The sequence below is a fragment of the Danaus plexippus genome, chromosome 26 (assembly GCF_018135715.1).
Source record: "Danaus plexippus chromosome 26, MEX_DaPlex, whole genome shotgun sequence".
In the NCBI taxonomy this organism is placed as follows: Eukaryota; Metazoa; Arthropoda; class Insecta; order Lepidoptera; family Nymphalidae; genus Danaus; species Danaus plexippus.
In genome coordinates this window covers 2,883,230-2,899,102 of record NC_083554.1, presented here as the reverse complement: position 1 = coordinate 2,899,102, position 15,873 = coordinate 2,883,230, and the positions used below count along the sequence as shown (strand labels likewise).

At 30.3% G+C, this 15,873-nt stretch overlaps 2 protein-coding genes across 4 annotated transcripts; one reads left to right on the top strand and one right to left on the bottom strand.

Annotated features, from left to right (window-relative positions):
• Positions 1 to 322: 322 nt before the first annotated feature.
• On the bottom strand, positions 323 to 5,725 carry LOC116774384 (protein tumorous imaginal discs, mitochondrial). 3 transcript variants are annotated; one of them, XM_061524886.1, is made up of 11 exons: positions 5,515 to 5,724; positions 5,134 to 5,348; positions 4,789 to 5,019; positions 4,390 to 4,558; positions 4,220 to 4,314; positions 3,594 to 3,752; positions 3,388 to 3,459; positions 2,566 to 2,673; positions 2,087 to 2,192; positions 1,134 to 1,164; positions 583 to 707 (listed from the first exon to the last, which is right to left on the bottom strand). In XM_061524886.1, exons 1-10 carry the CDS (start codon positions 5,687 to 5,689, stop codon positions 1,151 to 1,153), a joined length of 1,344 nt encoding a protein of 447 aa, XP_061380870.1. In that variant the 5' UTR covers positions 5,690 to 5,724; the 3' UTR covers positions 583 to 707; positions 1,134 to 1,150. The 3 variants fall into 3 exon arrangements, with proteins under 3 accessions (XP_061380869.1, XP_061380870.1, XP_061380868.1); XM_061524885.1 differs by lacking the exon at positions 1,134 to 1,164 and having other exon boundaries at positions 323 to 707; XM_061524884.1 differs by lacking the exons at positions 583 to 707; positions 1,134 to 1,164 and adding an exon at positions 1,434 to 1,870 and having other exon boundaries at positions 5,515 to 5,725.
• Positions 5,726 to 6,082: 357 nt separating this feature from the next.
• LOC116774371 (protein king tubby) lies at positions 6,083 to 15,617 on the top strand. The gene is made up of 7 exons (XM_032667087.2): positions 6,083 to 6,279; positions 6,377 to 6,500; positions 6,614 to 6,703; positions 7,237 to 7,421; positions 9,823 to 10,006; positions 10,228 to 10,427; positions 10,801 to 15,617. The coding sequence occupies exons 1-7, from the start codon at positions 6,238 to 6,240 to the stop codon at positions 11,203 to 11,205; spliced, it is 1,230 nt and encodes a 409-aa protein (XP_032522978.1). The 5' UTR covers positions 6,083 to 6,237; the 3' UTR covers positions 11,206 to 15,617.
• Positions 15,618 to 15,873: the final 256 nt, after the last annotated feature.

Below are 15,873 nucleotides of genomic sequence, written 5' to 3'. Positions count from 1 at the left end.
AAAAAATGCAATAATTAAATCGAGATGTCTTAGAATTTAGAGAATATTACGCAGTTTTTATTATTTAGGATAAGTATGTATTATTTAACATTTTCATATTAAAAATCGGATATCTAAGGACGAAATAATAACTTTGGGACTATCTTTTGGGCAGATCTTATCATGACTTTGGTCGCCGACAAATCCTTTGACAGCTTCAAACTTTTCAATCTATATAACAAGAGTTTATACCTAAGATTCTAAAATGAAAGGTAATTGTTGATTTTTACAACCAAGTATAATACTTGCATAGTTTTATATATTTAAATAAGAAAAATACCTGTTCGTTTTATATATTTTATTTCCACATCCTACAAACTAATCAACGTATGTACAGCGTTTTGGTCTATTTATTACGTACAACATTTTGCAAACAAAACTAATAACATCCATGTTATATCCATATCACAGTATTGCACTGAAGCTAACGAGAGTACCAAATAAAAATACATTTGTTTTATTTAACTAAACATTGGAATAATCTATCGGTCATGCAAAATTTAACTTTATTGCAAGGACGTAAGATCCAAAAGTCTATTATCCTTTGCTGCGCTTTGGCTCTTTCAAGTCGTCCTCTGTGACGCCCGCTTCTATACTTTTCTTGTCCTTGAGTGCTTCTTTTATAGCGTCCACTAAGTTCTGCGGCTCCGCTATTGAATTTTTATTACCTGTGGACATTTCATATACCATCAGAATCATAAGAGAACAGATTAAAAATAAACAATCTCAAAATCGGTATAAGTATAGTATATAAATAATTATATACATATTAATACATATAAAACAATTTACAGTACATAATACAACAAAGCATGCAACATTTTATTCTTACAATAAATGTATCTGAATTAATACAATCACATCAGTAACACTATGTTTTATTCACGACTTTTCTTAAGTACGTTCACAGGAACCAATAGATTTGGTGTCAGAACGCTATATGTGTATTAAATAGAATAATATATATGAACCTCTAGGTCAAATCTATTGCTCATGTGTATGAGGATTTAAAAAAATATAATATTGAAGATTTTTTAAATGAGATAAAATATACGACGTGCAAAATAATTATGGATGCTTTAAAATAAACTTACAAATGGGAACATTTTCATTATATTTTGTTACCTACAACAACCAAAAGTGGATATTAGAAAACGAAGAAATTTAATAAATATTATCATTTTATTTTAAATATAAATTCTGAACATATATAGTAGAAAAGTCGTATCATTTTACAAAAAGTTACTTTGTGTAAGCCAAATATTAGCGTCCTGTTTTTCAAGATTGTATAAGGACTATGAATTTTTTGTTCCATCTATTTGTCATGTACGTTATGTCTCGGCTATAGCATGATGGTGCGAGGTGAGCGAAGGTTTTTAAATGAAACAACTATACTGTGATAATACATATATTAATGAAACTATTTACAAAACATAACCATCATACTATATCCCTTATATATATCGTAAGCATAGCCGGCTCTAATAAATACTACGTTGGTGTAGTGTTTATGCGTCATACAATTCCGGATTGCTTTCATTTCGTTTCCTCATAGCGTTTTTGTAACCCAACGGTACGTCGGGCTGCGGGTAACTCTTACCCGTCTCGCTTTCCATATATCTCTGTATGCCCGACCTATCTGCGGGATCGTTCGTCAATACCAAAAATCCTATAATGACCGACGATAGAAAACCTATGAGGAAATTAGTCCTATTCTTTGCGAACGCTTCGCTTAAACTATCAAAGAACGTCCATTTCGTCTCCTCTTTGAAATCGCTCTCACGATTAGCTTCGTGAATTTTCTTATCACTACCGCTATTATTTGTACCGTCTGTAAAATAAAGGTAACACAATTTTTTTTCCTAAAAATTTTATATTTCTTTTTTTTATTAAAAAAGAAATTTCTTCACGTTCTATCCTATTTAACACATGGCAATGGCAATGACACAACTTATATAATCTATATTTTTATTACAACCTTCTGACAGTCACACAAAATATATATATAATCTGTATTATTACGTTATCTGTGCAACTTATTTCTTACCATCTCTGTCAAAAGCAACTCCGTGTATTTGTCCCGGCGTGTCTTCTTCTAGTTCAGCATACGCACTGATCAGTGCCTTCTGTTTATCGCTTAAAGATTTTGGTACCTGAAAAGATCGAGCAAAATATTCAATATTGTTAATTGTAATTAATTAAAAAATATATTTTCAATAAGTACAAAGTCAACAAACAACATAGGAAGAAAATTTTTTCCAATATAATTTTTGCCTTCCATTTAGAAGGTGAGTGATTAAATATTGGACAGATTTTTTATTTAATTGGTTTGAGATACTAAAAAAAATAATCACTACCAGCAGGATTTGAACCCACTCCTTGCTCAACCTAAGGTCAATGACTTTCCCATCTAATCAATAGGACCTAAACTTGACAAGACGAATTAAGTATTCTACGTAATTATATTATGGTTAAATTATCTATTATGTATAAACTATTAAATTAATAAATATTAAGACAACATACTTGTATTTTAATGTGCACATAATGATCTCCGTAACCATGTTGACTGACACGCTTCATGCCTTTGCGAGAAAGACGTATCGTGCTGTGAGATGAAGTGCAAGGCACGATCTGGGGAAAAAACACATCTATATTCAAAAAAATACTTATTGAAAAGACAAAAAAGTTCTAAGTCTGGAACTGTATAAAAGAAGGCTATAAAAGATTTTTTTTTCGTATATATATGTTTTTTTTTTATTATCTGTGGCAGAAGAAACAAAAATTACTATTTATAATTATACTTACTGAGTATACACGATCATATTACATTAGAAACGTGAATAAAATATATTGTCGTAATTTTATAGGAATTTTTGACTACGCCAAATTATATACAAATAATTAATAACAGATTTTTACAAGTTTTACAAAAATAAAAACATAGTAAGAACTTTTTGAAAACTTTTCAAGTCAAGTTTGTACATATTATCAAAATAAAGCTCTCTTAACATTTATATTAAATTGTAAGATAAAATAAATCAAATCAGTCAAACTCCAAAACTTACTATTATTTGGAATAGCTAAAATTTCAGTACATTTTAAATGTGACATTGTATATATTAGTACATTTTATAAGTACCTTTTATGAAAATCTTATAAGGTCGCACATTATGAAGTAAAATTTATATTTTCAACTATCAAATGACATTAAACTTCAACTCGTCACTGTAGCAATAGCATTAACTCGGTGAATACTAAAATACTAATATCTATTTCTAAACATTGAGTAAGGAAATGTTTTTAAGATTAACTAAGAAGCTCAATTTGCCTAAAACGTTAACATACCTGCAAAGTGTGATCTTCATAAAGTCCTTGTATCCTCACTGTACCACCGAGCAGCGCTTGGGACACAGATATCTGAAAAAAATAAAATAACAGGCATTTCAAAAAACCTCCAATCTTGTTTGTTTGTATATAAAATATACTTGTAATACAAAAGTATATATGTTAAGTTGCCGAGGTTCATGCGATATATATATGTATACACTTACCGAGCAGTCAGTATGAACATCGGGTCCGTCACGTCTGAAGTACTTGGAGCTTTCCACTTTGAATGTAATGAATACTTCGTTACTTCCAACAGACATACGTACAGTCTGACCGTCCTCTACGCCAGCTGGCACTGGAACTGTAACTTTTTTACGTTGAACCTGAAATCGTTGGTACAATTTCAATTATCCAGTCGTTAGAATTGTTTTATATGCTTATGTAAAATCTATATGCTGCTTGTTCCATGGTAGGTCATAAGGTGTAGAGAACATACGATTAATAAATTATTTATAGACTATTGAAGGTTAAATGACTAAGTTTTAGGTCATTGAATAGAAAGATATAATCTCAAATTTACTATATTAATTAGTAGGAGATTTGAATTTATAAATAAAAAAAAATTGTATTAAAAAAAGCGCTTATTAATTATCATTAAGATAATAATTAAGACACCTCTTGGTCATAGGGTAATAAATGTTTTTAGGAAATATCTCCATACTTTAGGGCAGTTAGAAAAATCTTTATAGACTATAAAATACTAAATATATATATATATAAACAAAAATCAATGTAATTTAAAGGAAAACAAGATGGTGGTGGAAAATAAAAAACTTTTGGAATTTCTTACCGACTGGCCTTTTCCTTCACATTCAAGACATGGAAATTTAATCAACATACGAGTACCATGGCAATGTCTACATGTCGACCTCATAACAAATGGACCTACAATCAAATAATTATATTAGTAAACATTTACAACTAACATATAAAAATAACTTCTTTCTTAATTAAAATTACCTCTAGAAAATGTCTCCATTCCGGTACCATTACAATATGTGCACTTGACCGCTTTAGTTCCGAGTTCACATCTCGAACCCTGACATTTAGGACATGTGTCCACAACATTTAGATTAATATCTTTGTTAACACCACGGGCTGCCTCAGTGAACTTTAGATTTACAATTATCTGCAATTAAAATAATTAAATGTCAAAAAAATAACAATATATTTCAATATAACAACATTTTATAACTTATAACAACTTCTAAACTGATTTTTACTTAATAGTTGTAGCTTAATACAGAGAAAACAATTAATAAAAGACTTAAAAATAATATGTTACAGGTAATTAAAGCGTAAATACATCAAAATATATTAATATTGTTGAGTAGTCTGAAATAATTATTTATTTCTCACCTCTTGGGATGCACCAAAACCGAATTGACTCTCTGCAAAGTCACTGAAAGCCTCACTTTTAAAGCCTGCATCTCCAAAAATTTTCCGGAATAATTCCTCAGGGTCTATAGTAGATTTGTACTGCCATTGATGGGTAAAACCATCGCTTCCACCAGCTCCTCCCATACCCATTTGTTCAGAAGTTGTGCCATAAGTGTCATATTGCTTACGCTTGTTCTCATCTGACAAAATCTGTAACAATTCATCTTTTTTCACTACTTAAGATTCTGGAACATTCATTCATAATACAAAATTTAGTAGCTCTAATTTCTGTTTAAGTTTATATTTATTTTAATTTTGACTTACCTCGTAAGCTTCTGAAACTTCTTGAAACTTCTTCGAAGCTTCTGGGTCCGACTTATTTGCGTCCGGGTGATACTTTTTAGCTAATTGATAGTAAGCTTTCTTGATGTCTTTAACAGAAGCATTTTTGGACACTCCAAGAACTTTGTAATAGTCAACGCGAGCCTCTAATTTGTTGGTTGTATGAAAGTTTCGGTGTTTTCCAATGATTTCATTATCTAGAAACATTTTAGGTTATGTCATAAAATCGACTGTCAATTCAAGGCTAATATAAGGGATAGTATTTTACTTGAAGGGTTATAAGAAGGTAATTTATAACATTAAACTTGAATGTAAATTACAGCACATACGGCGAGTGATGTAATGAAAGCATGTAAAACTTACACTTCCAATTTTTACAGTTTAGTAATAGAGGAACCGTTTCTCGACCTTTTAAAAAATTGTTACAATTGTAACACCTACGTATGTAACGACACGGAGTTTTAGAAATATTAGTATTGAAAACGACACTAATCGTTTTAGGATTTAAAAACCCAAGAAAACTCCGCGTCGGAGCCATTTTAGATATTCTCAGACTGAAATGTCATTTGTCATTTAAAAAGAACTATTCGCTCGTGACAGCGGCGTGAATGTTGCTATATAGTCATTACCATTAGTTACTAGGAATATTGAATTGTTTTATTATGTACATTTATTTTACTTATTAGATAGAATTCTAGAGCAATATTTTTTTTATGGCTCTTTGTCTAATAATAAAAGATAATATACAACTCCCAATTCACATAAGCTAATAATGTGTTCCCAATTTAATAATATTCATATTTTTTTTATTAATACCTTTTTTATTATTTCACTACAACATATTTTTAAATGATTTAAGACAATTTACAGCTAAGTTGCACTTTAGAATTTTGAATATTATTTAGTGTAATAGCAACACAATCTTCTGGGCAACGGTAGGCAAGATGATTTATAAACAAAAAAAGAGCTTACAAAATGTTAATAATTGTATCGAATTTTGAAATGAAAGTATTATTGTGACTGTAACATATTATACATCTCCGTATTAACGAAATTGTATAAAATAAATTGGATTAATAATACAGTATGGCTTCGATAAATGTCCGGGATCAAAAAATCGAACAGCAAGTGAGTACACTTTAATTTAAATTTGTTAAGTCAATTAATGATTTGTAGTAAGTTTTTATGAGGGACAAGTTTTTCTTAACCCTGAAAATATTTTTAGCGACAATTCATGGAACAGAAAATGAAACAAAAGAGGCAGAATTCTGGTATGGTTCAAGCGAATGATCTTAGGGTAGGTTCTGCTAAGCGACCAATTTCTGGAAGCAGAACACGGGAACTGCATGGTACGCATAATACTAGATCCTTGCGACAATGTTTTGCTAGTTTTGTTAACCCATTATGCATGAATGTTCATCCCCAATCCTATTTTTTTTTTGTTATTTTTTTTTTATAACAGGCTATGATGGTCCAATGCAATTTCTAATGTCGCCAGTGAATCCAGATCAAGTTATACCCCTCCAGACTAATAGAATGTCTACTTATGATGGTAAGTGATGTAGGGTAGCGCCTGTTCATTATGATGTATACAATTTTTTAATCATTTTTCCCAGCATTTTGTAACGAGTGCACATTGTAGTAAATATTATTATACCCTTTTTAATTATACTTTAGTCAAAGGTTCTATAAAATTATCATATTAATATTTTAAGGCTGTATAATTTATTTATTTTTTTCAGATAATCAAACATTATTATTTTTAAATTAAAACCAAAAAAAGTGTAAAAATACTATATATAACAAATATCAATTTCACTAGAATTTTGATTGAAACAAATATTCTAGCTGTTGAACCATAAAAAAGACTAATAAGCATAGAAACATTTATAAACAAATTATCTTAAATAATTATTTATTTTTGATTGTAGTGTGAATTGAAGAGCACAATTTTATTAATCACAAAAATCTTTATGTATTATTTTTAACACTAAAACACCTATCTATATTGAACGAACACAAAGTTACTGAGTTAACTAACATATTAAATATTGATGTGATCTGTAAAAGCTTTAATTCTTACAGAATTAGGTAATCAGATTGAAGTTCTAACAGTGGGTGATGATATTGGGGAAGGTAGCGGAGAGGAAGAGGGTGAGAGTGTTCCGGTTTGTAGCATGGGACGGGATGTTAGTACAGATGATGTCTGTGCTGATGCCGCAGTGGCTCCCCTTCAAGGTCGGCCAAAACGGGATACATCTCCCAGTCAGGTAAGTTATTGTGTTCATTTTCAATACTTAACTAAATACTGTTTAATACAAAGAAAATTCTTTTGTACATAATGAGATCCAAGACTGGCAAGAGTATTCATTTAAAATTATTCTTGTGTACACATACATATATATATATATTTTTTTTTAACTGCCTACTTGTTAATACTCAGCAAATGTAAGCCGAATAAGAATTGAACAAATTAGATGTTGATATTTTAAATCAATTGATAGCTTTAGTTGACTTAAAATATATATATGTGTATATTTTTTCAGTCTAAATTTTAACATGCTAAATTTTCTATCACTTATGTTTAAATGGAATATAAAACCTTTTTTGAAAAAGTGTAAAACTTAAATTGACGTGAATTTAAATAAAAAAAAAAACTTTAAATCATCTGTCGGTCGGACTGTCGAATTGTAGGCGTTATTGAATATCTGTACAAACTAATCTTGTACGTTTAATTCCAAGAAACCTTATTATTACTACGTAGTAACGTAGGTTTCCTAATATTATTTGCAATGCGGTTATTACTTATGATTTCATTCAGTCTTATGAGTAATTCCATTTAAACCAAAACACGAATGACGTATTTACCTACAAGTCATTGCTAATGCTGAAGACGCTTCATTTACTTCGTTTGTATATACTTTCATACAAAACCAATGTTTCTGTAACTATCAAATATATGTATATAGATTCAGTTATTAATTTACGGTAACTTTTAATTATATAAAAATAATATTATATACGTAAAACAAGTTAATAAACCTGGATAGAAAAATTAAATACTCCAACATAAATTTCATTACTTAGACGTAGAAATTATTAGCTAAAATTAATATACATAAGACGGTTTATAAGCTTATAGCTTAATTAAAATATGGCTCATAATACAGGTATAATGTTGAGTCTCATAAATAAATGAGTCTCATAAAGAAATCGAGGCTCATAAATAAATTAAGAAATTATATTAATTGTCTATACTTTAATATCAAGCTTACACCCAGTTTAACCAAACTTTGTTAAATCTAAACGAGGCATTCACTAACGAATCTTGAAGAATATAACAGTCTGTCAAAATATTTACGTCCCACGGTGGAAAGTTAACAATGCATTATTAAATGTAACGTGAAATGAAATACTACTAACTCATTCGTTATTGTTATAACACGATCAAATTGGAGTAATCAAATTTAACACATGTTTGCTGCGATGCACCACCTTATACCTTGATAGTATATAATGATTAAAAATGATTCGCAGATAAAAAATAACTCCAGAATAGTACAATGATAGAAACTCTTTTCTGCGTTATTTTTTTTTTTTTTTTAAATAGTTAAAAGTCGGCCAATTAATGCCTGAGAACCTTTCCGACACAATAGCGAACTCAAACGTCTCGAGGCGCTATTCGTGAAAAAATAAAATAACTACAAAGAATTTCTATTCAGAAATATAGAGTTTTAAATAAAAGATTCCATCGCTTTTGTCTTTCTTTCGATAAAAAATGTATTAATATTCGACGTTTTGTGAAAGATTTAAGGGGAAGTTGTTATACATATTATACGTACAACAGTAAAAGAACGCATGAGGTTATATGTTAAGGTTAGCTCGTTAATTTTAAGTGAATTGACGAAATTAATGACTAAAAAAATACATGTTGATTATTTTTTTAAGCTACCAATATATATTTTTTTGTTATTCGAAAGAAATATTTTTAAAACCTGGAATGTAAAATAATGAATCGTATTGTATATTTTTACTATTAGTAATAAAAACACAGCTGTACTGTAACAATGCCATACTTAGCAAGCATATTGCTATTGTAAATTTTTTAGTGCCTTTGATTTGATGTGGTTTCCTAGATATACTTATAGTGGCTACTTTCAATCGAAGACATGCGTATTACATCACGTGTTTGTAACGTGAAGTGTATAAGTATCTTAAGAGGTAAAATAAGTAAGCAAAGACTAGAGTAAGCATAGAAATAATTGCTATTCCGCTGCATATTTAGTCCTTCACTGTTGAGTACATGCGTATGTAAAATAACTGTCGGGATGTTTTTGTTGTTTATTATTATATAACTAGAGGGAAATAAACATATAATTTTCCCTTCATGACGTGTGATGAATCATTTTATTTGTTGATAACAATTAGAAGCTTATACGTCTATACGGTCTCATCAATAGACGTGGAACATAACGTTATTATAATAAATTATTAACACGTACTTCGACTTCAAATCGGGTCAGTCAGTGGTTAGAATCAATAACCTTCATAAAAACAATACTAACATGTTAATGATAGTAAGTACGAAATGTGAAAAAATCAATAATATACTATGTAAAGATCGCTTTTATTTGATTAATTTCAACTTCAATCTTAATTTTCATTATATAGACGGCTGAGATCGAGGGATCAGTTGAAGGTTCCGTGGAGACGTTTGTCATAACTCCAGCGAAACATGGCACGCTATACAAATGTAGGATAGCGAGGGACAGGAAGGGAATGGATAGAGGCTTGTATCCGACGTACTTCCTACACCTAGAGAAGGATTACGGGAAGAAAGTTTTTCTTTTAGCTGGTAAATATAATCTTTATTACTTATTTAGAGACTGATTGCATATTTTTTGAGAGAGAAACACAAAAATGCCTTCATTTACGCTACTGTATGAGTCATTACCTATAATTTTTTTCGCGTATTCATATTTTATACCAGGAATATTTATTGAAGCGATTACTTTTCATTAATGCTATAAAAGCGAACAGAAACTCGACTCAACATCAAATGTTTGAATACATCAGGTCGAAAGCGGAAGAAGTCGGCTACATCGAACTACCTCATATCAACCGATCCCACAGAATTAACGCGTCAAGCTGATAGCTTCGCGGGGAAATTGCGTTCCAATTTACTTGGTACGGCTTTCACTGTCTACGATAATGGGAAAGCATGGAGGAAAAACCATAGGGACCCACCGCGACATGAACTAGCAGCTGTCATTTATGTGAGTATTTTTTTTCTGTATGTACCTACATTTATATATTTTTTTTAATGTCTAAAAAAGGTTCAATAGGTGTATTAAATTTTAGCGACACTACAGTAATTGTTATATTTAAAATTTCATTAAATTACTATAAACTAAAATTACAAACTGATCGTATTTAATAGTATTTCGTAATTTATTAAGTATGGGTCATTTTATATTTGGTGGATTCCATGTGTTGAGCGAAGTTTAACTGGTATCATGATTAACAAAGGAACAATAAGTAGCATCCATTACTTTAAATATGATTACGTATTTTAATCTATATCTACTCTTATACAAGAATACGTATATATATTTCGTATATTGAAAAAATTGCATTTAACTATTACAGGATACGAACGTGTTGGGTTTCAAAGGACCTCGCAAAATGACAGTCATCCTTCCTGGAATGACTCAAGATCGTCAAAGAGTTACAATAGCACCGCAGGACGATAGCGAGACGCTGTTAGAAAGATGGAAAAGTCAAAATTTCGATGACATCGTGGTCCTTCATAACAAAACGCCCGTTTGGAACGACGAAACACAATCGTACGTACTAAATTTCCACGGCAGGGTCACACAGGCGAGTGTTAAAAACTTTCAGATAGTACACGACTCGGAACCAGACTATGTTGTGATGCAATTCGGTAGGATATCTGAGGATGTCTTCACTATGGACTTCAGATATCCCCTCTGTGCATTACAAGCCTTCGGTATAGCGCTCAGTTCGTTCGATAGCAAATTGGCTTGCGAGTAAGTTTTAATTTGCTATCTTAATATCGACACTCACAAAGACATTTTTAATGAATGCACTTCTCAGTAAAATATAACGAAGGATTTGATTTCTATGATTAACGAATTTTAGGTAATTATTTCTATGCATATATACAATCATGTCTACATTTCATTGTTTGTCTATTGTGTCACGTATTGATGACGTCACATATGCCCAACTTAACATTTTTAACTAGACTAGTGACTAGAGTATGCATTGTGATTATTTTCTTGTGTCGTGTGCCTAGTACAAGTTAACATAGTAACTACATACTAAGCGTTTTTAGTTTCTCATTCAATAACCTTATAAATACTATGTATAGATGGTCTAAACTAAAATGACGCGCCCCACTACTTTTATTTGATTTAGATGTGCGAGTGCAAAAATTTATGGTGAACGATTGTATGTGTGGGAAAGTCGACTGTTTCGTAAACTGTGACTTGTATGCAAACATGTCGGTGGACTAGTCGCGCGATAAATCCGATAATGTTAAATGTATGGAGCAACGCCAGCGCATTGTATGAAACAGACGTCCGCTTTCTAGCATGGTAGACAATTACATCTAGTTGGAAAACTAATTGCAAAACACTTTAGCAACTACGGTCTACAAAGAAATGTAATTGAAAGATTTAATTACTATAATATTAATTAATGAGCAGTTTCATCCGCGTTAAAAATATTTTCTGGTTCATACCCTTCTTAAATATTTGGGAGATCTTCAGTCCAGTCCAGACACACCTTGGTCCACAGATTTAATTTCGCCAGCTGTTTTTTTTTTTTGAAAGCTATATCATAACGCTTTTTAAAACAATCTTTCCAGCCGTTGCTAGCAAAGTTCTGGATTCCCAGTTTTGTAGCAAACTCTTTTGATTTTTCTTTCAACAAAGTTTCATCTAAAGGGAATACTCTTGTCACGAGTTTGTTTTATCCATTCCAAAAGGCTCTTTTTGTATTTTGAAATTCAGAAACTAGTCCTCTTAATATTTTTTATGTCTATCAGAGCACTCAGACTTTATAGAGTCTTTTGATTTCATAATAGGTAGATTCTGACACTAATTTTACTAGCCATGTCATTCTTTACTGATGATATTACTAGCCACGTCATTCTTTAATTTTCCCATATGTTTTCAATAGGATTTAGTTCAGTATGGAAGGGTAGTTGTAAAAAATCAAATCCTTTTGATTGAAGAAGTTCGTCGATAAGAACCCTTTTATCTATATCTTTCATGTCATGATAATCTCCACTTGTTGAGTATGCCTTGTACACTAAATTAGCACTTGGAACAAATCCTATACATCAACCGGCATAAACTATGACCAACATATCCTCAGATAGCCTTTTTGTAAGGGCGATATTCCTTTCAGTTGTTTCCAGCGCATGTTTTAAACATGTGTTGTATTACGTAAGTTTAATCTGTGAAGACACTATACCGACCCTCGTCACGATATTTTTTAAATGCTTTAAACATTGCAACATTAAGCGCAACATTTACATATCGTGTTTCTCAATTAAAGCTTTACGATGGTCATCTATTTTCGACCAGTAATATCAGGATTCCTTCAAAATGGACCGCAAACTTTCTGTGCAACCATTAAAGCAATTTTTTTTGTTGAATATGTGCTTTAGTTTACTTAGTGTTGGTAATTCTTGAAATTCTACATGAAATGTCGCTATCGTTCTTCGGAGTTTACCCCCTATCAAAATAGTCCAGGTGAGACTTAGAACGAACCCTTTACCGTTTAGAGGACGATTTAACAAATTTCTGCGACGTATCCCTTGATGCGCTAGGTTGATTTTCTTCTTGCAAAATTCGAGTAACCCTAGATTCACTGACACCAACGGCTTGGGCAGTTCCTCATCTAGCATAAGTTAAATTTTCTCCTTCATTCGGTGGTGAACTTTTGCAATAATTGATTTTTCCTATTAAATAAAGTTACGTAAATTAAACAGCCAGAAATAACAACCAACATAAATATGGCTTTTTAAATAATATTAATTGATATTTTATTTACCGGATTCCGAAGATGCTTTTTAGTTGCAGCATGTCAACTGACGATACTTTTATGATTTAACGATGCGTGCTCCTACGTTTGTGGTTAACCAACGACTGAATGCAGAATGACCAATCACAGTTGCATTTTGCGTGTGTGTGAGTTTCAAAGCAGTAGTGGGGAGCATCATTTTAGTTTATACAATCATTACGAAGCGTTATGAATGAAAAACTGTTATGCTCTGTATGTAGCGTGACTACGCCTACTGAGTACTTTGCACACTTTTGTACGCTTATTACAAGTTTCTATCGTCACTTTTTACTGGAGTTTACGAGTTTTTCATTCTTTTATCCCAGCACCTGATAGTTTATAACAGTTTTATTAATGAAAAACTCAACCTTACCACCTATATACCGATATAGTTTGATAATGCAAGCGGCGAGCTTGTAGCGAGGGGTTTGTAACTTGGAACTAAACGCACATAATTCAGTTTTTGGTGCTTGTCTTGACTTGGTTGTGTTCTTGTAGTCACGTGTACCATTAACGAAATATTGTTAGTGTATATGCTAGATGTGTATGGTCCAACAATTAGATTTTAACTTACAATAAGATATGCCATACGTTTCTAGTTTAATACTGAAACCGACGGTTAATTCGTGTATGATATCACTAAACAATTGTCATTTTAAGCCCATTGTGCAAACTTTAAAAATATGGCATACCTAAGATAATACGTTAAAATATAAGTAAATTTAAATATTAAGTCTTTATATAGTTCACATGTGTTACATTCCAGCTTTTTGAGGTAAATAATATGATTTAATATAATTAGTTAGCTTTGTTCTGAACTTGGCTTGAGTAAGATACACGTATAGTGTATTCAATTATAGCTTAATATACGATTTGTACTAGTCATGTATTTATTTAAAAATAACGTAAAACTAGGTACTATATGTTGTTTAGTTAAGATTTAAATAATGCAAGGAATTATTCACTAACTAACCAAGATATTCAGTGGTCTATATGACAGTATTACTATTATATTATATTTTTCGTAATAAAAACTACAATGATAGCTATTATGTATGAGTATTTTAATATTTAAATATGAAAATTTTCAGTCATACAAGTATTTATTTATATGTACTTGATAAAATATGGTGGACATTTTGTTTATATGGTATTAATATTGGTCTTGCCATATTGTACACAGGTGTTTATTGTGCTATAATATAATTTGCAACTTAATTATATGTTTTGAACATCTGAATGTGTGCCTACATGTAAAAATACTTAGTATAGATAAATTTAAAATTATTGTTAAGTATAGATCAAAGCGTTGTCACGAGCTTCTAGTTTGTACGAATACAGATATTTTTCCTTTGTGGTGCACAAACCCTATGAATTGATTAAATTTAATAATAATATAAATTGTAATTAATTATAGTAAAAAAAAATAGTATTAATTTTTTTTTTTTGTTAAGGTAAATCAAATTTATATCAGTATTGTAATACACAGGAGAGTATTAAAAACGTATGAGTACTATTTAAAATTGTGATTTTTTTATTCACATAATATTAAATTCAGAATATTATCAATGAAAATGGTAATTAATAATCATTTCTATATAAAATATACCATTTGTATGTATATGAAGATAAGTTAAAATAAATTTTGGTATTGTGCCTTTGAATAGGTTAAATGTTTGTGCCTTTTAATTTCTTGTCTATGCATATTTGTACCTGAGGCTATTTGTGAAATGCTTTTCAATCCACCCTTAACTAGTTTGATGTTAGTGATGTTGTATTAGTATAGGAAAAAAAAAAAACAGAAAATATACATTATATCTATTCAGGAATAAAATTGTGTTTGTAAATGAAAATTTTCTTTATATATATGTTTTTTCTTTCATTGTAATCATGATGTTCTAGCATGAAATGGACAAATACTGTTAATTTGTATTCTATGATAATTTTCTATGAATGAAATGTGACCATGTTGAGAAATCAAATTGATTGTTACAAGAATTGAAATATTCCATGGAACGAAGACACATTTAACAGTTATATATATATATAATAATAAGACATTTTTTGTTAAAAAAATATTTCAATAGTAATAATACATTGGCTTTTCTTTCATTTTGATCTGAAATTTGCTCATTTTGTGAAATTTTAATACTATTTGTCAGACAATTATTTGATATATATCAAATGCATGTTTAAATGTTTTATAACTAGTCATTTTATGGATTTGCATGTACTTATTTGTAATCATGTTCGAGGCTAATAAAATTCTGTACATTTAATTATATGGATTACTTAACAATATGCAAAACATTCCAATTTGTCATGAATTTGTTTTTTTTTTTTTATTTAATAAATAAAGATTTTTAACTTCATTGGTTTATAATTTTACCTAATTTTGATGATTCCAATTGTCTGATTTGAAGTTAGATTTTCACATAATTAATGGATCTTAACAAGTTCGAGGAATCATTATTATCAAGTAAAACAAAATAAGTTGTTTTAATTGTATAGTGATCTGTCTATCACACCTCCCTTTAGCTAGAAATGATCATACTTATGAAATATAAACAAATCTAATTTCAAACTCCTAACGTCTTAAGGGTGTATCGATTCAACTAACAGAATATT

Bases quoted from the DNA above. Each gene is read 5' to 3' on its own strand.
- LOC116774384 (XM_061524884.1), bottom strand. From the start codon at position 5,689: ATGGCTCCGACGCGGAGTTTTCTTGGGTTTTTAAATCCTAAAACGATT. The intron at 5,020-5,133 runs GTAAGTCAAAAT...GAATTGTTACAG, and splicing joins AAGTTTCAGAAGCTTACGAG to ATTTTGTCAGATGAGAACAA. The intron at 3,460-3,593 runs GTAAGTGTATAC...TATTTTTTTCAG, and splicing joins ATGTTCATACTGACTGCTCG to ATATCTGTGTCCCAAGCGCT.
- LOC116774371 (XM_032667087.2), top strand. From the start codon at position 6,238: ATGGCTTCGATAAATGTCCGGGATCAAAAAATCGAACAGCAA. The intron at 6,704-7,236 runs GTAAGTGATGTA...TAATTCTTACAG, and splicing joins TAGAATGTCTACTTATGATG to AATTAGGTAATCAGATTGAA. The intron at 10,007-10,227 runs GTAAATATAATC...TGAATACATCAG, and splicing joins GAAAGTTTTTCTTTTAGCTG to GTCGAAAGCGGAAGAAGTCG.